Source organism: Panicum virgatum, chromosome 7K (genome assembly GCF_016808335.1).
Source record: "Panicum virgatum strain AP13 chromosome 7K, P.virgatum_v5, whole genome shotgun sequence".
Taxonomy (NCBI): domain Eukaryota; kingdom Viridiplantae; phylum Streptophyta; class Magnoliopsida; order Poales; family Poaceae; genus Panicum; species Panicum virgatum.
The window spans coordinates 48,959,314-48,978,889 of record NC_053142.1 but is presented as its reverse complement, the minus strand read 5'-3'; the positions used below and the strand labels follow the sequence as shown (position 1 = coordinate 48,978,889).

Here is a 19,576-nt window from a genome sequence, read left to right as displayed (position 1 = left end):
CACTGGTACCGCGTCTGACTCCAGATCGGAAGGTTGCGTGTTCGATTCACGTTGGGTTCAAACCCCCGATTCAACAGGATCTCTTTTTTTCCTTCTTATTAAGTTTATTTACACGTTAGCCCCTTGGTTCTTCTTTTCTAATCTCTTTCTCCCCCCTATAGCCACGTACCCAGTTCTGTGTGTTTGCGTTTAATCATCACGGATTAACTCACAAAGAAGTAACAATATTACAAGAGCGCACCAAACGAACGGATGCTTTTTTTTTTCCTCTGAAGCCTGAACCGCACGCACACTAGGAAGCTGCAAATTTGAAACTCTACGGATGCATCTCATCTTAAGTGGACTAACTTGTTCCATACAATACATTTGCACAAGGACTGCGTGCCCTACTCATGAGAAATGGACAGATACTAGTTACATATCGTTACATCATATAAATTCATTCATGATATACCGTAAATAACACTACTTGTAAAACCCATCATTTATACCAGTTAATTATACGGCCTCTAGAAAGCCTCCGGGCAGGGTATACCAAAACTGTACACGTCTCGGAAGCCCTCAATTTTTCCGTTATTCTTTCATCACCCGACAAACGCACACCAGTTTCCTGTTCCACGGAGACGCGGGCACCGGCGGCACGGCGCCGCTGGTTGAGAACGAAGCCTCTGCGTTCCTCATCTCCAACCCCAGCGAGGTCCACGACTTCTTCGTCGTCGTCGTCGTCTTTGGTCATCGGGCCTTGCACCTTGGGAAGTATACAACGAACTACAGATGGCTGAGCGTCGGCGCCTCGCGGGGCCGCGTCGCCCACAGATGGCTGAGCGCGCGGAGGCGCTGGAAGTAGTCGCCGAGCGCCAGGAGGCCCCTCGCCGCCTGCCGCGTCGTCAGGATCTTGTGCATCTGCTGCAGCGTCGTCTGCCGGAGATGGTCCGCCTGCACACCCGACCGAGCAGAGGCCACGCCCACGCATATGCTAGTGAGCAATCCATCCATGGTAGACGATGATGATGATGATGCTTGGCGACCGGTTCGGTTCGATCAGCTGGTTACCTGGATCACGAAGCCGACGAGCTCTTTCAGCTTCTCCACGGCGGTCTCCATCTGCAGCATGTAGCCGTCGGGGGGGCCGAACGGGTCGGCCGCGGCCGTCAGCGTCTCGGCGAGGTTCTGCTGCAGCTTCTCCATGCCCTGCGACAGGGCGTCCTCGGCCTGCGTCGAGGTGTGCTGCAGGCCGCCCACGGCCATCAGCTGCGCCTCCGTCAGCGGCTCCAGCTGCGGCCTCAGGATCTGGCACCAGCAACAGCAAGGCCCAACGTGTCAGACAAACCGCTCCGGATCGACAGAGGACACAACACTTGCTGCATGTCTGAAGCTGCACGGCCACCTTGAGCACTTCCGACGGCCGGAACCCGCCGATCCACAGGAAGAAGCGCTCGGCGGGGGTCTTCCACACGCCGGACGTGACGTAGAACACGTCCGAGTTGGCGGCCAGCGCCTTGATCCTGAACAGGTGCTCGTAGTTGTTGAGCCCGGTCTCGACGAGCATGCGCAGCTCCAGCTCCGTGGTCTGCCCCTGGAGAGCGGACCTCAGCTCGGCTGTGTGCCTGTTCTGCTCTTCCACCCAGTTGCTGTAGTCTATCTCGAACGCAGCAACACCTGTGGAAAGGAAACCGCACAAATAAGCCATTGGACAGCTAGTGTTTGTTCTTCAGAACGAACGATGTGCGCAAAACCTAACCTGGAACCATTGATCCTGTGAATCCGAGATTTCGGTCTCCCAAATTCCCATTTGCATAGGCACCCTGCAGATCAGCAGCCAATGCACTGGGGATCAGGGAATGTAGCAGGGACTGATGAAATGGTTTTAACCAACGGATTGTTTCCTTTCTTGTACCTGCTGTCGAGCCCGTTGAAGCTCTTGCTCTAGCTGCGCCAGCTTCATCCGGCTTGTCTCTAGCTGCTGGATGTACGCCTATTGAACAGCAGTAAAACGGCAACAATTGTGAGGTACTACGTACAAGGTAGGGGTAACCCATACCATGATAGTTGATAGCACCTAAAGATTGGTGAAGTTCTTGTGGTTATGGTTACCTTTTTTCTCAGCCGGCTCTTCCGAGCAGCCTCTCTGTTCTGTGCAAGTCTTCGCAGGACCTGAGGCAAATCATTTCAGGTTTATATTCGGAGCATTTTATTTATTTCTCTTGCAACAATAAATCAATCAACCTATGAAATGGACTGTTGAAGCTAAGAACTAAAGACTTTTCTCTGTTGGAACATAGTAGTATTTAAAAAAATACTGAGGCTGTGTTTAGTTCGCGAAAAAAGTTTGGGTTTTGGTACTGTAGCACATTTCGTTGTTACTTGATAAATAATGTCCAATCATGAACTAATTAGACTTAAAAGATTCATCTCGTGCTAATCAGTTAGACTGTGTAATTAGTTATTTTTTTTCAACTACATTTAATACTCCATGCATGTCTCAAAAAATTCGATGTGATAGGTACTGTAGGAAAATTTTTGAGAACTAAACAAGGCCTAAGCATGTGTGCCAGTCAAAAGCAGAAAATAAAAAAAACAAGTAAAGATTCTTGAACTGTACCCTCTCTGGCGGCCTGCTTGTTTCCTGATCCGTACTTCTTGCCGGCTCCAGTGCTACCTGTGGAACATCTTCTAGCTGCGCAAAGCTCATCAACATGAGTACTCTGCCCAAATCACAGAAGTCATGAAAGAACCAAGCTGATTGATGAGTTCATCGTTCTTCACCCTAGTGTCGAACTTGTCCGCCTCCATGACGGTGGACCCACTGGTGGCCTGGCCGCTGTCGACCTTGAACGGGTCGCTGTTCCACATGCCCATCACGGGCGCCGGCGCCGGCCGCTCGTACACCCCCATTCTGATGGGCGCCGCCGCGAACTGCACCGCGGGCGCAGAGGTCATGTACTCCGGCGGGGAGGCGGCGGCGCCGATGCTAACCAACAGAAACAACCAGCGGGGAGAGGCAGCGTGAGTAACGGCAGAGCATTCGTTGCAGGTGGCGATCAGGTTAAAGAGAGAGGAAGAAAGAAAGAAGAAAGGTAGGCCAAGCTTTCGAGCTCCAAATGGAATGAGCACAGCGGCAAAGGCAAAATATGCTCGCTCGCTCGCTCTCCGAGTGCGGCCGCGGAAAGGCGGCCTCGGCGAGCACTTTTGGCAAAGCCGCCGAGGCTGACAACGTACGCAACAAATGATGGCATGATGATGGATGGGGCGCCGAGATGACGCCGCGCACTCCGGCCACGAAGAAAAAAAAAAGATCTTACCGTCCACGACGGCGCCGCTGTCACCTCCGGACGGCACTGGTTTCACAAGGAGGAAAAGTTCGGTGGATCGATCGACGGCGAGCTGCGGTTACGGGTTGAGGTTGCCTACTGGGATGCGAGAACCTGTGCTGGTGCTGCCTAGCCTAGCCTACTGGGACGGGGTGCATCTGCATCGGCCTCAAGAGAAGAGAATTGGAGAGGCCGCTGCCCTGGCCAGTGGCGGCTGGATGCCACCCTCCGCCGTCGCCTCGACCTCGAGTGGAGCCTGGAATCTGGAATCCCGAATCCGGCGGCTGGAGCGTGGAGCCATCCGGCGGCTTTCCCAAAGGCAGAAGCAGTACAGGTACAGCAGCGGGGGGAGCAGTGGTGATCGATGGTGATTGGCTGGTGGGTAGCGTGTCGGCGGGAAGGAATAAATCGAGCCCGGGCTCGACGCGAAACGGAAGAGATCGTTGCCACCTCTTTCCGGCGGGGCTCCTGCTTCTCACCGCAGCTGCTTTTCGTCCCCATTCTTTCGGCGCCGGCGATGCTCGGCGGCGCCGCCCGGCCGCGACGGCTCAGGGACGCGCACCCAGTGCCAGCGCGACACGACGGCCGACCACCACGAGGGCGCGAGTCCACGGCCACTGCACGACGTCGTGGTGCGCGGCGTGCGGCTGGCAAGCGCGATACAGGATAAGCCCGTGTGCTGATCTACTCGGAGGCGATAGCCGCGCCCCGGTCTCAGTCAGGCGCGTACCGGCCGACCGGCGGCGACGCTGTGCGGCCCAAGTTACATCCCTACCCCGGGGGCCGGGGCTGACAAGGACGGCCACCACACCGGCCACTGCCAGGAATTCCGGCCATTTCTTAGTAGCAGATGTTAAACTAGTGGTTAAGGATTAAGCATGCAAAGAGTGTGGCGACAGTGACGCCAATCAGTTCATCAGCCGTGACATCAGACCGCAGGAATAGCAGTGAAGGCTCCTGAAGAAAACCCCAGAAAGAAACGGCGGCACGCATGCATGTGTTGTATGCTTTTGAGTTTTGATCCTCTTCTTTCTGTTATCTTCCACATGACCAGATGGGAGTTCAGAATTGCAACCCTAGCTTCGGCGCTAACAATCGAATCCTTCCATGAGGCGAACTCAGTAATGATCGCAGATCCTGTCCTAAGTAGGAAGGGGGGCTGTACCATAACAAACGACAGTGTGTTTCTAGCATGATCTGTTCAATGATTCACGGGCCTCAATTATTGTTGTGTGCAATGCAATGTTTGCGTCCTGCACGGCAGGAAACAGAAGCTTCATCACACGTAGTGGAGGGCTTGCCAAGCCATCCAGCAGGGCGAAAAGAGGGTTTGGATTGGACGGCCCCTCAATTATTGGCGAGGCCACTTGGCTTTTACGGCAAAGCAGGCTAGGTTGGTCTCTGCTCTATCCAGCACACAGGAACGGTCACTGGCCACTGGGCATCATCTGAACCCCACCATCCAAGTCATCTGAACGTGTGGGTGTGTTTTGTCACTGTACCAGGTTTATATGCAAGGATCTGGATCCCAATTCTCCTATAGAAACAGTCTACGAGATGCATCTCTAATGGCATATACCCATATCAAGCCAATTGTGCAGACTGCAGAGAGGAGAAACACACAAAAAAGAAAGAACATAATATGCCATGCTTGCATGCGTACTATAAAATATAAGGAACAAATTCTGCAAGTTGTTTGTAGTATGAGTTTACTGTGCGCAATGATGCTGATGAAAAGGAAATGTGATGGCTGATAACAAAAGAAAAGGGAATGTCTGATTGATTTGCCAGTGCTGCTAATGCATAGCACTGGTCACCACTCACCACTTCAGATCAGCACCAGGCCACTTGAGCAGGGGGGCGGCAGCCCCTGCCTTGAGGCGTTGGAGATGACGCAAAAACAAATACCTTTCCTTCACCAGAGCCTAGTGCCTCACTGCCAATGCGCTATTTACCAAATAAGGCTCCCGGCCCTTTTCCGTTAGGGGGTCAACTATCAGAGGACCTCAGCTAACGAGAGACCTGATGCAAAGCTCACCATCATGGCAGCTAAAAGGAATGGTACTGATGGCTGATGTGTTCTATTCAGGAACAGCTATTTGTCTAGTGTCTTGCAAAATTCAGTGGAACCTGTGGGAAGCAAGAAAAGCTTGTCGAAAACGAGAGCATATGGCTGTCTAGGGCTCTAGGCTATGCAGAGAACAAAGGGACACGTCTGACTTCACAGTCTGCTTTTGGAGAGAGTTAGCACAAAGTATCTCTTGATGTAGCATGCGTTTTGGTCCTAACTGGTGATTTCAAAAGACGGTAGCCATCGTATTATTTTTCCTACTTTTGAGCTTCGCTTTGTTTATTTTAGCTAACATGATCTCACTCTAGATGCACTAGTCCACTTGCACCTCTAAAGATCTAGTGTTCAGTTTACATCATGAGGTGCCACCCACAGGTAATGAAAATCTATGCAAATTGCACTACTAGTCTATTAGTGCTAGTGACACCAAAGCTATTGGCTCTCTTTACTTCACGTCTCGTTCTACTTCAGCTGACTAATTGGGTAGTAGTCAAAACGTTGGTATTTGCTAAGGATCAGATGGGCAAAACGTTCAGATGATACAGTGGGATCAGGTCCAAGGAAATACGCACCTAAGCTTGTGAAGGTTGAAATGATCTTCAAGGTATCCAGGGTAGAGCTCCATCATAACATGCTCAAAATGACCTCTCTTAAAGTAATACTTAGACTGATCACCTCACCTCGTATCTGTCAAAGAGAAAATAGCAATCCAATTTACCAAAACGAGAATACCGGCTGCATGATTCATAAAATTTGAAGGTTCCGCATCTGCTCTAGGCTGTCTAGTGATGAATGAACATGAAAGAAGATATGGTCTTAGAAAAAAAAACTGTTATGAAAGATATACTCTTTTGAAAATACAAATGTTTGATCACTTGCTCTGATCACTTTATTCTGGCCGACAATGTAAAGATTCTCATAAACATGGGTGCAAGAGTGCTATTCCAGATTTACTGGAGGAGCCAAAATGATTGATTATTAACTCTGTATCCTTACAGCAAGTCATACAGAGTAAGAAGCCAACAACAAATTGAGCAAGACTAACTAATGTTCAAATAGCCATGAATCATATGTAGAAGAACCCATCCACTGAGAAACTAACATGTCTTAGCCCAAGCAAACCATGCCCTATTTCTTTCGAGCCAGCAAGGATGAAGAGATAAGCAAGCCATGTTTGGTAGTCTAGTGTGATTCCTTCGTTGTTGCCAATTTCTACCAAAACCCCAGCTATCATTAGCTACAGCATACATGAAGAGCAGCCAAAGAACAGAATTCTACTTGCTCATGACTAAGATCAGCACACAATGAACAGGCGAAATCAACGAATAAGTAGGGAAACTTATTACCTGGTTGCAGTTTCTTCAGTAAAGGATAACGGAGGACATCAAATCACTGAACACAAGGGCCTTCACGGATGTGCTCTAGCTCAGCTCCAAAGGACACCACCAGTTGGCTGGAGGAAGTGATGCCGGGTTTATATAAGGAGCCAGCTGCCTTCCCTTTAAAAGGAGGAGCCAAATATAAAGAGCTTTGAGTATCTAATATTATCACCTGGGCCTCATGCTTAGGATGCACTAATTATTCTTTACGTAAACTAGTTGGATATGTGTGAAGTTGCTTGCACAGAGGAATACATATACGCATCCATCATCACCTAACAAGTGAGAGCCTGAAAAGTATGCACATGATTTTGACAGAGAAGAAAGACGGTAACTTTCAGGTGTAAAAGAAGCATGCTTTTAATCCTGCAGTGCAGGCACACACTTGGTTAGTTAGAGAGATCGACACATTAGGTGTTCAATAGTATCAGTTAACCCAATAGATTGGCAATGCCCTGGAAAGGCATGACTCCAAGTAGTTTCCACGTACATTGTACTACAATTCCACTTCCACCAAGCAAAAGATGGTTAAATACACAACATCTGCTGTCACTTATTGATTAGGCAGAAAGGTGACAGAATTACTCATAGATGAGAAGATTTCGGTGCAGAAGGAGCTTCTTTTGGCACAAGAACACCTACAAATTGAAGGTCCTTGCACTTTTGGCCTTGTTACTCACAGGTACAGATGAAACTGTCCAAACATAAATGGTTACGAGTCAGATGGAGCTCAGGACAGCACTAGGTTCACACAAAATTATAAAGTGAGCTTTGGAACCTCAAGAAGGCCATAAGGATTTAAGTATATGCTTGTCGTTGTGATGACCCTATAATGGGGTCCTGTTAGATTCCATGATGCAAGGGACATCACTAGATTCACCAAATTGGTGCAAGGTGGAACTTCCCATTTCTGGGGTATCCCTCCTTATCACTAGACCTCCTCAGCATTCCCAAAAAGAAGCCTCCTTTACATCATCTTTTTGCTCCAATGCTATTTGTCTCCAATTCCTTAGTGCTTTCTTCAGTGGCCTATATACATTCTTGTTGAGAAGAACATATCCTGTTGATCAGTCAATTAATTATGAAATAGAAATACCTATCTTGGTAACGAGAAACTGAATTCAAACATCAGTTGAAAAAAAGCTTAAAACAAAGTACAAATCTCTTAAGAATTTTTATTTGGTTTTGTAATACTACATCGCCTACTCATTAACAAGTCTTAAGTCGCCCCACTATTGGGCAATCATTGCTCATATCTTTCCAAAAGCAAGAGGAAATTACACTGCATAATAATCTGATCCAAAGCAAAGCAAAACAAAACGAAGAGGAATATATTACACCTAGTGGGGGCACCTACTCTTTTGCGAATTTCGTAACCCTGGTGCGCGACGACGAAGAATTCTCCTTTGCTATAAAGATGCAAAAGAAGAGGAACCTTTCGACGGGCAACCTAAAGAAGAAGAGATAAGATAAAGCACTACGAGGGATCAATTAGTAGTATAATTAGGCCACAATGATGCAGTCTTGCTAATAAATGCAAACTATTGAACCTTAATGCAAACGGGGCCCTGCTTGCTGATGGCAGCATTATTGAAGCTATTCATGCATGTCTACATCATGTTGTGTGTTTTCCCCCCTTTTTGAGTGAGAATACGTTGCAGCAATAGTCGTGGCTGTGGCTGTTTGATTCCTTCGTTGCCTTGTCTTCCTTTTGCTTGATTGGTTTGCGCCCTTCTTTTCCCGACCTCCTTTTGCCCCCTTTCCAGTGTTCATGATGTTCAGTATGATTTCAGGGAAAAATTCTGGTAAAAAGTTGGGGTAATTTTGTAGCCCCTCCAGTTATTGGGACCTTGAATCCTACAAATAAAATAATCCAGGAAGGGCAGCGGGTTGATCAGGCTAAGAAATTATCCTTTCAAACATCAAATGCGGCTGTTTGATTTCAGGGAAGTTAGGGCAAAGCAACAGATAATAAAAGTGCAGGTCGTACTCTGTATTGATCTGAAAAAGGAATTGCTTACTTGCTAATGCAATTTCAGGTTTCTTTGGCATCGAGGATTCCGGTTGGCTAGCTTTCGGCAGGCAGAAGTAGGCGGCGGTAGATTGGAGAAGTGGAACGAGGGTTGGGTTGACGGGCATCCAATGCCACCTTGAAAACGAACACTGATGCTGTACCTGGCGGGCCAATCTTGCCTGGGTCTTGGACGGCATCTCTGAAGCAGCAGCGTTCAGGTAGCCATTCCGAGTTTCTGACAGATCAGATCGAAAGTTTCTCAGCCAAATCTCCCGGATTAGGATTTTTTTTTTTGAGACCCTGCATTAGGAGTCGATGGCCAAATATATTTGGATGCTTTCGGTTTGATACTTCGATCTCTGACACAGATAAGTGAAGAAAATTTGGTTGTCATATCCAAGTAGTACGAGGTGAAGAAAATTCGCATGAAACTAGTGCGATGAAGAGAATGAAAAATAAGTAAAAAGTTGCAGTAGCACCATCAAAAAGCAAGAGGGAAGATACATTTCACCAAGTGAGCAAGCATAATGGTGCATGACAAAGATTCTCACGTGAGCAGTGCTACATTGCTGCCTCCATTTTACTTTTACCTGTAGCAACGGCATTGACATGCTACATGCTTGCTCGATGTTTCTTTTTTTTTTTTGCCTTGTTTGGTTTCTACACGAACCATCTTAGAATGTGTCTTCTAGACTCCCCATAAAGTCCTAAATGAAGTCTATTTGTAAAATTTTTAGGAATGAGTGTAACTTTTCGCGACGAATTGGATGATGATAATTAATTGACGATTAGCTACAGTGATGCTATAGTAACCATCATCAAATCACGCGGTTAAAGGCCTTATTAGAATCTTCCGGATTCCTAGCGCGAGGATTCTGAAGTTGGTTTTGTAAACTGACTTTGTTTGACGCCATAATTAGCGGTCAAAGTATTATTATTTCCTAGAATTCCAGAAAAGAAAAAAGGCATGTATATTATAAAAAAAGACATTAACACGGTATCCAGTCGAATATATGGTGGTAGCTTCTTTAAAATTATGTTTCAACAAGTTTATAAAAAACACAGGATATGTTTTCTGCATGTGTGGTCGAAATCTGTAGAAGTTAACAGCGTGCATTTTATATAACGAAAAGATAAAGGAAGGTGGCAATTGCCGGTTTGTGCTCGCCATTGTTTCGTTCCTAGGACCAAAAGAACCTCGCAATTGGCGAGTGAGAGGTCACGGTGATAAGTTATTTTAATTACGAAGTGGGTGAAAAGTAGTAAACGAACATAGTATTAGAATCTCAAAGAAACCCTGGATCTTGGCTGTTTATGCGTTGGGCGATGCTACGGTACTCCATTTACCTCTTAAGAGGTAAGAGTTCAAATAAATCTGAGCCACTGAATTTTCAAGAATTAAATCCATCTTAAAAATAAAAAATGTATATGTCCTTAATTATCTTGCATGCATGCATGCAGATCCGAAAATCATGGAACTACGCGCTAAATCTCGTTTTCTAATCATGCATGCAGACCGTTTAACTAAATCATGCATGTACCTGTATGGAAAAAATGTAGCAATATTAGTGAGTTTAGAAAAAAAATTATATACACAGTTAAAATGCAGAGCACCTCTCACACAAAAATAATAATAACATGTGCACATGTATTTGTCACACTATAGAAAATAAACGCCTAGATCTAACACATACATCTCTTTTTTTCATATCATTTGTTACAGGCATGTCACGTTAGACCAAGTCCTACCACTAGATTATATCATGATACATATACGCACCTGTCATGCTACAAAAGTTATATAGGCACCTTTCATGATATGGATCTAAAAATATTTTTTTTGTTCAAGTTTGTCACGTTTACATGTTTTTGTCACGAACATGTTTTTTTTCAAAGTAACCACACACACCTCATGTTTGCTTTTATTCACGTTAAGAAACAAATATGAGATCTCAACTAATTCCTATGGCGGGCACCTCATCATGTGGAAAAAACATAAATCTAATATCTCAACTAATCTACATGCATGTTAGTTCTAACTCTCTATTTTCTGATTTGAAAATATTAAAACTATTACCACCTAAGAGGTAATATTGCATTAGATCAACGGTCCACAGTTACTTCGGTGTACCATAGCAAAGCCCTTATGCGTTAGCGTATTGATCACTGAGTAGATGCGGCCTAAGCTGATGGCGAATGATGGCTTTGCTGCAAGTTGCTCCTATGATCTTTAGTGTAAGCAGAGCAGAGCTTGGCTATTGGTTTGTGCCATGGGACGATTCTCTGATACTCTTCTCTCCGAGTTGCTTCACACTGAGCTAGCAGAGGCCAACGTGAGCCCTGACATCTTCTTGAACAACCCAATCAGAAATAAACAAGGAGCAGCGAGGTGATCCCAGTTTCTTTTTCTGCGCTTTTGGTCGCTGGTCTCTCTGCTTTGTTGATCCGAGAGAAGAAATGCGTTTGGTCATGAGTTATAGACCGATGCCAATCGGAGCCCAGTTGGTGTTTCCTTATTGCGAGGGAAAACTCTGCGTGGCCGACATGATCAGTGTGCTGTTCATATTGTAAGCTTGGCCTGAAAGTTCGAAGGCTAGTGACTAGTGTCAATCGATGGGTCTTCTTCAAGGCATATCCGCATCTGCCTGGGTATATGTATATTTCTTCTTGAAACAGAGACGAGCATTACGTGGTGAACCGAAGATATACTCTTTCAAGAGACGGACCAGCCATGAAAACTCTTCAGAATTTGTGAGTGTCAAATTCAGATAAATTCAGAAAAGTCGTTTAAAAAAATCAGATAAATTCAGAAAAGTTCTGCGCAAACCTTGCAGTGCCCTCGCGGTCGGTGGTGGTGGGTGCCTGGGCGCGGTATCACCCATCGTTCACATCAGTCGCGAACGCAATCTACTCAGCACGGAGGGGATCAGGATGGAGCAGCAGGCTTTCGTCTTCGCATTTGGATAGGGAGACGCAAACGGCAAACTCGACAGACCGCGTGCAATTACTTTACTCTCCAGTTGCAAAGCTAGAAAAAAAAAAGTTGCAAAGCTAAAAGCCTAAAGGGGGATCACCTTGGGTATCAACTATCAAAGGCATGCCGGTGCAGCTACAGAGATGCTCACTGGACGAAGGAAGGCATTTCGTGTTGATCCAAGGAACCCCAACTTTTGACTTTGTATGCAGCAGTGCACACATCATTTGCATCTGCACAGGCTGAATCTCTTTGGTCGGAGACCTGTTCAGACATTCAGATAGGCTTGCATATGCAATTCTGTTAGGTATGGCCACACCTGGACAGCACTAGTCAGTCAATACGCAACGGCCAAAATGATCACTCTATGATACATGTTCAGATACGCACGTCTCTCTCTCTCTCTCTCTCTCTCGGTTTAAAAATGGTGCAGAAGTGTCTTCACACTGTACCTGCCAACGGGATGGGCAGCGACTTGCTTCATCAGTGATCACTGAACGCTGATCAGGAACGAAGCTCGACGCAACAATTATTGGAAGTCTATTTTTTTTATCAGGTTTTATGTTAACATCCTTCATCTACAACCAGAAAACCAAACAACTTTTCTTTTCGCTACCATACCTATCTGCCGACTGCCGTAGTGCTGTCAGCAAGCAAACTGCACACCTATTTTCTCTGAAAACAACTCCCAACAAAGAATGAATTGGTGGGGTCGAAAATACGATGCGATCCCCCACTGGAGCCAATAATTTGGGCCCTATATGCAGAAAATGGAGCAGCCAATGTCATCTCTGCCTCACATTTTTCTTTTATCTGGACAGACACCAGGTTGGGTTCGGTCGGTAGGCTCTCCATGAGCAGCCATCAGCCATGCGTGCGGCCACATGGACGCCCAAGTTGCTGCCTTCCAGAGGCACTGGGCACAGGAAGCCTCAACTTGTGGAGAGGAAGAACGCTGTGTGCGTCACCATGGCTGGCCTTGAATTGGTCAAGTGTAGTTTGTGGCTGATGAGCAAGCAATACAACTCATGACTCATGAGTGGAGTCGTTATGCCTTTGGGTTTTGACTTCGCGTTTGGTCGCAAAATACTCACTATTGCTCTGATGCTGACTTCGTTTCCCTTGTGCTTTCTGACTGACTAGGTGGGTTGCCCGATTTGTTATGGGAAGACCCTTGGTTTGATGACAAACCTCTCTGCTTACTGTACCCTGTTCTATATGAATTTTGTGCAGACAAATGGGTGTATGTCCATCATTTTTTATCAAATAATGCACAATTGCAATTCACAAGATGGCTTTCTCCTATTCTTTTCACCTCCTGGTTGGATCTAGTGAACGAGATATACAATTATCCTTTTGATAATTCTCAAGATGTGATCTCCTGGAAATGCAACAAGAACGGTGTTTTCTCTACCAGATCAATATATGATTCTCTGACCTCAAATGATCAGGGTATCTCCTTTAACCACATATGGAAAGCTCGAATTCCTCACAGGATTAAAGTTTTTATGTGGCTTTTAGAGAACAATGCTGTTCTTACAAAAGATAATTTGCTAAAAAAGAATTGGTTGGGATCCCCAACATGTTACTTCTGCTCTTCTCATGAATATATCGACCACCTCTTCTTCTTATGTCCTATTGCAAAGGTACTTTGGGGCTTGATTGGCCTTTGTATTGGCGCATCTAACATACCAGGGAACTTAACACAATACAAACAATGGATTTCCCACTGGCTACCTGATGGACAGCAAGTATATACATTTTGTGTTGCGGCCATCTGTTGGGCCATCTGGAAAAAACAAAACTCAGCTTACTTCGAAAATAAAAGGTTGAAAAATCCAGCCGAGATCCTGTCTTATGCTTGTGCGCTTATGTCCTACTGGGCAGGTTTATATGGAGCGGAGATGCAAGGGAAGATCGTGGAGGGAGTGAAGCTCTTGCTTTCCTGTGCTAGTCGGATGATGGTTCAGCAGCAACACCCCAATCCTCCGCTTCTGCTGCCGCCGGCTCACTCTCAAGTTGACGATATGGATGATTCGACTGATGCTGAGGCGTGATGTCGTCTGTTGCTCTTTTTCCGTGTCTTCTGTTCTTTACGGTGGTTTCAGTACTGTGAACGTTAGGCCTCTTTGTGTTGAGGTCGCTTCCTAGGAATCCTAGGGTCTTCTTTTGGTTGCTGGGAGTTGGGGGATTGAATGTCAGTCCTTCCAACTCTCCAAACTGCTTAGTTCTTGTTCTGTCATTCCTCAATCCGGCTGTTCTGGTTACTTGTAAAACTGTGGAATTTCCGTTCTTTAATGGAAATGGGGCCTTCCTCGTGTAAAAAAAAGGTGGGTTGCCCGATTTCGTCCTTATTGCTCTGATGACTTTGGGCGACTGATTTCTGTTCAAATGCAGCTTACGGTTATTTTTTTCTTCTAAAAATGACCAAGTTTTCCTTGTTTTGACTGCAGATAAAAGCTTGCAGTTGAACTCAGATGCCTTTAGTAACATCTATTTTCAACACACATATGCAAAATTGTGGTGATTCTGCAGAAATCAGTACAAGGACAGCCTCTGAAGCTAATGGGATGGAAGAAATTCAGCGATGATCTGGGCTATGTGGGCGCTCCCGGGCCGAGCTTAGCAAGAAGAAAACTTAGGATGACTGTTGGGCCTCCAGTAAAGGCCTCTACAGCATGGCCTAATTTTCATGGGCTTTTCGGCGCCGCCAGCTCGCCGTTAATGAAGAGGCGAGGGCCTCGTATATTTACCCCACCTCCATTTCTCTCTCCTTTCATCAGTGTCCGGAAATCCCAAATTCCCAATAATCTCCCCTGCCTGCGGACAAGCGTGCGCCTAAACCCTAGCTCGCCTCCCGATGGCGCCGAAGAAGCGAAAAGCCGATCCGGCCGAGTCCGCCGCCGCCGCGGAGCCAGCCGCCGGGAACCGCAGCCAGGAACCGGCGTCCTCCGAGAACAAGCCCCGCGGCACCATCTACTTCCCCATCACCGACGACCCGGAGCCCACCGCCTCCGCCGAGGAGGACGAGGACGAGGTCGCCATCGACGATGAGGGCGAGGCGGAGGACATCGGGAAGCTCCTCGAGCCGCTGTCGCGGGAGCAGCTCGTGTCGCTACTCCGCACGGCCGCGGAGGCGAGCCCCGTCACGATGGCGGCCGTGCGCCGCGCCGCGGAGGCCGACCCCGCGAGCAGGAAGCTCTTCGTCCACGGCCTCGGGTGGGGCGCCGGCGCCGACGACCTCCGTTCCGCCTTCTCACGCTTCGGCGAGCTCGAGGACTGCCGCGTCATCTCCGACAAGCAGTCGGGCAGATCCAAGGGCTACGGGTTCGTCCTCTTCCGCTCCCGCCGCGCTGCGCTCCGCGCCCTCCGCCGCCCCCAGCTCCAAATCGGAGGTCGTCTTGCTTTCTGCCACCTCGCCGCCTCAGGTCCCGCACCCCCAGCCTCTCAGTCTCAGAACCCTACCTCCAACGCCAACACCAACACCAACACCAATTCCAACTCCAACGCCGGTACCACCGGCAATGCTTCTGGCTCCTCATCCTCGCAACCCGATAACATGCCACGCAAGATATTTGTTGGTAATGTGCATGCTGATGTGGACGTCGACCGCCTATTTGAGTACTTCTCGCAGTTTGGTGAGATTGAGGAGGGGCCCTTGGGCTTTGACAAGAACACTGGCAAACCTAAGGGATTTGCATTGTTTGTTTACAAGTCTGTGGAGAGTGCCCGCCGTGCATTGGAGGACCCAGTGAAGAATTTTGATGGCAAGATGCTGAATGTGCAGAAAGCTATAGATGGGAGGACCAAGGGCTCATCTGGGACAAATGCAAATGCTAATTCTAATGCCGCCACTGCCTCTGCGGCCGCAGCCGCACAAATGACTGCTCCTGCCACTGCTGCCATTAGCCCATATGATGCATCAGCATATGGTACTACTGCTGTTACTGATTTGGGTTTTGCACAACAAGCTGCTATGCTGGGATTAGGTGCACAACAACAGGCATTTGCGCAGCCCAATGCAATGCTTGCCATGATAGCGGCAATGCAGAACCCAGCCGCGCTGGGGATGACACCAGCCATGCTTGCAGCTATGAACCCGGCCTTTGCTGCTGCTGCACTGGGTGCTGGGGGGCAGCAGGCACACACAGCTGGTCTTACAGGTTTTGGAGCTCAGGGATTTGGGACACAGGCATTTGGAGCTGGAGGTGCCACTTTCCCAAATGCAGTGGGTGTTCAAGCTGCTGCTGCTGCATATCAAGGAGCTGGAGCTCCCCCTGGTTATCAAGGGCCACCTGGGTTTCAGGTTGGCCAAGCAACTACCCAGACTAGTACTGCAGCAGCTGCGGCCGCCGCCGCTAGTGCTGCTGGTTATCAGGCTGGGGCTGCTGGGCAGGGCCAAGTGCCTGGTGCTCAGATCGGGGGCACTGGTTTTCAGGGTGGATACTGAAGGAACTAGGTATATTAACTCTAAACCTGTTACATTGTTTTATGACTCACATTTTTACTGTTGATTTGAGTTCCTTCATTCTCTATGCATTTTTTTGTGATTCGTTGATCTTGCTCGTATACTCTTCTGATTCGTTTCCTTGTATTTTAGTTTGGCATCTGCGGGTCGTGGTTGGTTCATGTGATTTTCCATTCGGATGGCTTTTAAGTCTATGTTGGTGCCAAAATGTTGTGAAAGGGTTCCTGCTGTTGACTTTACCAGATTTGACAGATACCTTTGTGGCAGTATTTGAAGGAGAAACTTTCTTGAAGAATTATGTCATTTTTATTGCCTACAATGTAGTTTTGCTATTGCGGATTAATTATGTACTCTATCATCTGTATTGGATTTCATGTACCGAAATATCTGTATTTTGACAATTTGGCTGTTATCTGGTCTCGTCAGCAATATCAAATGGTTTTTCTGGGCACTCGAAGACATTTTAATTGCAGTTACAGTTGTGGTGCTGTTTGGATGTATGGGTGGGTATTGATGGCTTTTGCCTTCAACTTGGAACTTGGAAGTTTCTGCTTTGATGTTGGGTTCAGGGACTACAACATTTAAGATCTTAAATATCTTGCAGCTTTGTTGCCTTCCAAGTTTATTTCTAAATTTGCCCGGTGTTTAACAGTAGCTGTGTAGATTGATTGAATCTATTATGTATACCGTGCTTTATAAAGTGAACTTGAGGGATAGAGCCTAGCTTATGGTATTTCTGTTTGGTATCTAGTGTTCATATACCTTGAGAAGTTCTCTGAGATTGAAGCATAACAGTTGGAGCTCTTTTTTGTGCCAGGATTACTTTATTATACACGCTCATAGCCTGTTGTCCTGACACTTCATAACTGGATTACTAAATAAATTAGCCCCTTTCCTGAACTATACCTCCACTTTAGTTGATTTTTTTCATTAATTGCTTATGTTAGGATATGATGGATAAGGACAAATGAAAGGTTTTTCTTGCAATCTTCCTATTAGATTCAATAAGGCAATAAGACTTTGATTACTAGAATTTGTTCTTACTGCTGGTAGATGACTAAGCTGTTGAGCCCTCTCTAGAAGCTCAATGGTGACATCTGAAATGTTGAGTCTCATGAGAACTCCAGAGTAAGCCAGGATGAAACTGCCAAGTCGTATCAATAATTTTTAATCCTTATGCATGCAACCAGACTACTATGTTTTCTTTGCAGAACATGAAAGTAGCAGTACTATTCATGGGCTATGCAACTGTTGTATTTATTTCAACATGGAATTAGTTTTGCTATTGATGATCTACATGACTGGCTGGTCGTGGTTGTTTTATCTTGGTGCTTTTGGGCAGTGTTTGTTTCTAGATATGAATAATACTGCTATAGTTGAAGTAATACAGTTGGAACTTGGGCACATGACCAATTGATCTAACATGGTTTACCACATTGCAATTTCTAAAACACAGTAATAGCTCATATAGTGCAGAAAACACACTTCAGCTGGTTGGTGGTGGGGGTGGGGTGGGTGGGTGTGGGTGGGGGGGGGGGGGGGGCATTCTGCCTTATGACATGTTTTGCTAGACCAGGTGGCACAGGCCAGGCTAGGTCACCTTCTGTTTGGCATTTCTGTTATGTTATTTTCTTGGGGTTTTAGACTAATGGGCACCCTGCTCTTCAGACTATAAGCTCATGCGCAGATCTCAGCTCCCTGCGACTTTTGCTTAATCCATTAATTCATCTTAGCACTAGCAAATTCCTCTTAGTAAACATTACAGCACTATTGACCCCATTGACTATGCCTTCTAGCCTGCCCAAGTTTTGCAGATAAGTGTAATGGTATTCCATTCTTATGACGACAGTTATCTTCTATTCCTGTGTGGGGGAATTGTCATGATAGTTGATAGCTAACAGTTCTAAATGTTTTATTTAGTCTCACATACCACTACTAATAATTGTTCCTTTGTTTTTGACCCTTCTAGTTTTTGCTTCATTGTCAACAAAGCTATTTGTTGCTTACATAATTATACTCTCTGGTGATCGAATGTCAATGTTCCTTTGGATCTGCTTATCACTGTCATGATTACGCCTTTCTGTGCCAGATTGTCTTGCTAACTATTGAAGAACTATTCAACCTCGTATCATTAATGTTCTATTGATATTGTTGTGTTCTTCTATACTTATAATCATGTTTGCATCCTTACGGAATGTGGTTTCTATGAGCCTCTTATGAGCACATGATCGTTCTTATACAGCATACAATTTGATTGGGCTTATTACAGAGTTATGTTTGTACTCGTTGCTCCAAGTTCTTGTGGTTTTTTAGGATTTTCAGCTCAGTACAGTCTTAATTAAATCTAAGATGAAAATCTCAGGGAACCTGTTTGATTCATAGATTGCCCAAACACAGTTAAGTGTAAGGGATCTCAGTCAGATAATTTGTTATGTGGAGTGATGACCACATCCAGGGAGCAAGCTACTATCCTCTTGACCATGAATGCTAAAGCATATTGTAACATGTCACTTTTTTTTATCTTCAGCTATATTTTAGAATCTGAGTTGCGTGCACATGGTTTTCGTCACATGAACTATTTATTGGTATGGGCACGGTGTGGACTGTTCTACAAGGGGTGTAGCTATGGTATAATGTATCCATGACAGTTGCTGCCTCACACAATTTGGAAGGTATGTGTTTTTACTACCCTTGTTACGAATGATTCGGACTCGAACATTCATCAATTGTTGTTGAAGATGTTTAGACCGTCAGAACAAAGGAATCCCATTCCTGACTCCCCGTCGCCCCCACTAATTTGCACAGCTTTCCTTTACACAAGCATCCTGCATGCAAGTAGCCTGATGCTCTCTCTGAAGCTGTCTCATAATATTCACTTTTTTGAACTTTCCTCCCCTTGCTAGCCTGTTAGGTTTCGTTTGCGCACTGCCTTTCTGTTAGTTTCCCGCAGATAAGTGTTTTATCAAAATGAGCGGTGCTTACTGCCGACAGGATTGGTGGCACGGCATGGTGCTGTACTGCTGTGTTGACCCAACCATTTCTGCGATTTCCTCTGTTAAACTCCCGTTGGGACGATAAGACGTCTATTTTGTCGCCGCACGGGCGTTGGGATTTTTTTTTATAAATAAAAGGCGTTTTGGGGGGGGGGGGGGGGGGGGGTTGCATGCCGGAACTGGTGGTCTTCCTGCGGAAAACAGGTGGGCGTCGTCCTGACGTACTAGCACAGATCTTTTTCCAGATTTTATACCTTGTAAAAACAAAGAAACTCTGCCGCAGCGCGTGCTTCTCGCTGATGCCTCAACGGCTCTCCGTTCCCCCCACCTACTCATGGTGATATTCAATGCGTGACACTGAATTTC

General features: G+C 46.3%; 2 protein-coding genes across 6 annotated transcripts; one reads left to right on the top strand and one right to left on the bottom strand.

Annotated features, from left to right (window-relative positions):
* Positions 1-307: 307 nt before the first annotated feature.
* Positions 308-8,329, bottom strand: LOC120641922 (transcription factor TGAL6-like). 4 transcript variants are annotated; one of them, XM_039918244.1, is made up of 14 exons: positions 8,312-8,329; positions 8,119-8,211; positions 7,540-7,821; positions 6,934-7,455; positions 6,729-6,835; positions 5,955-6,069; positions 2,767-2,971; positions 2,603-2,677; positions 2,095-2,154; positions 1,898-1,975; positions 1,742-1,805; positions 1,388-1,659; positions 1,054-1,290; positions 308-936 (listed from the first exon to the last, which is right to left on the bottom strand). In XM_039918244.1, exons 6-14 carry the CDS (start codon positions 6,008-6,010, stop codon positions 769-771), a joined length of 1,215 nt encoding a protein of 404 aa, XP_039774178.1. In that variant the 5' UTR covers positions 6,011-6,069; positions 6,729-6,835; positions 6,934-7,455; positions 7,540-7,821; positions 8,119-8,211; positions 8,312-8,329; the 3' UTR covers positions 308-768. The 4 variants fall into 4 exon arrangements, with proteins under 4 accessions (XP_039774178.1, XP_039774176.1, XP_039774177.1 ...); XM_039918242.1 differs by having other exon boundaries at positions 6,729-7,455; positions 8,312-8,327; XM_039918243.1 differs by lacking the exon at positions 8,312-8,329 and having other exon boundaries at positions 6,729-7,455; positions 8,119-8,226.
* Positions 8,330-14,509: 6,180 nt separating this feature from the next.
* LOC120641920 (UBP1-associated protein 2B-like) lies at positions 14,510-18,905 on the top strand. Of its 2 annotated transcripts, none has more exons than XM_039918235.1 (2): positions 14,510-16,208; positions 18,745-18,905. In XM_039918235.1, the coding sequence occupies exon 1, from the start codon at positions 14,610-14,612 to the stop codon at positions 16,197-16,199; it is 1,590 nt and encodes a 529-aa protein (XP_039774169.1). In that variant the 5' UTR covers positions 14,510-14,609; the 3' UTR covers positions 16,200-16,208; positions 18,745-18,905. The 2 variants fall into 2 exon arrangements, with proteins under 2 accessions (XP_039774169.1, XP_039774168.1); XM_039918234.1 differs by lacking the exon at positions 18,745-18,905 and adding an exon at positions 16,350-17,023.
* Positions 18,906-19,576: the final 671 nt, after the last annotated feature.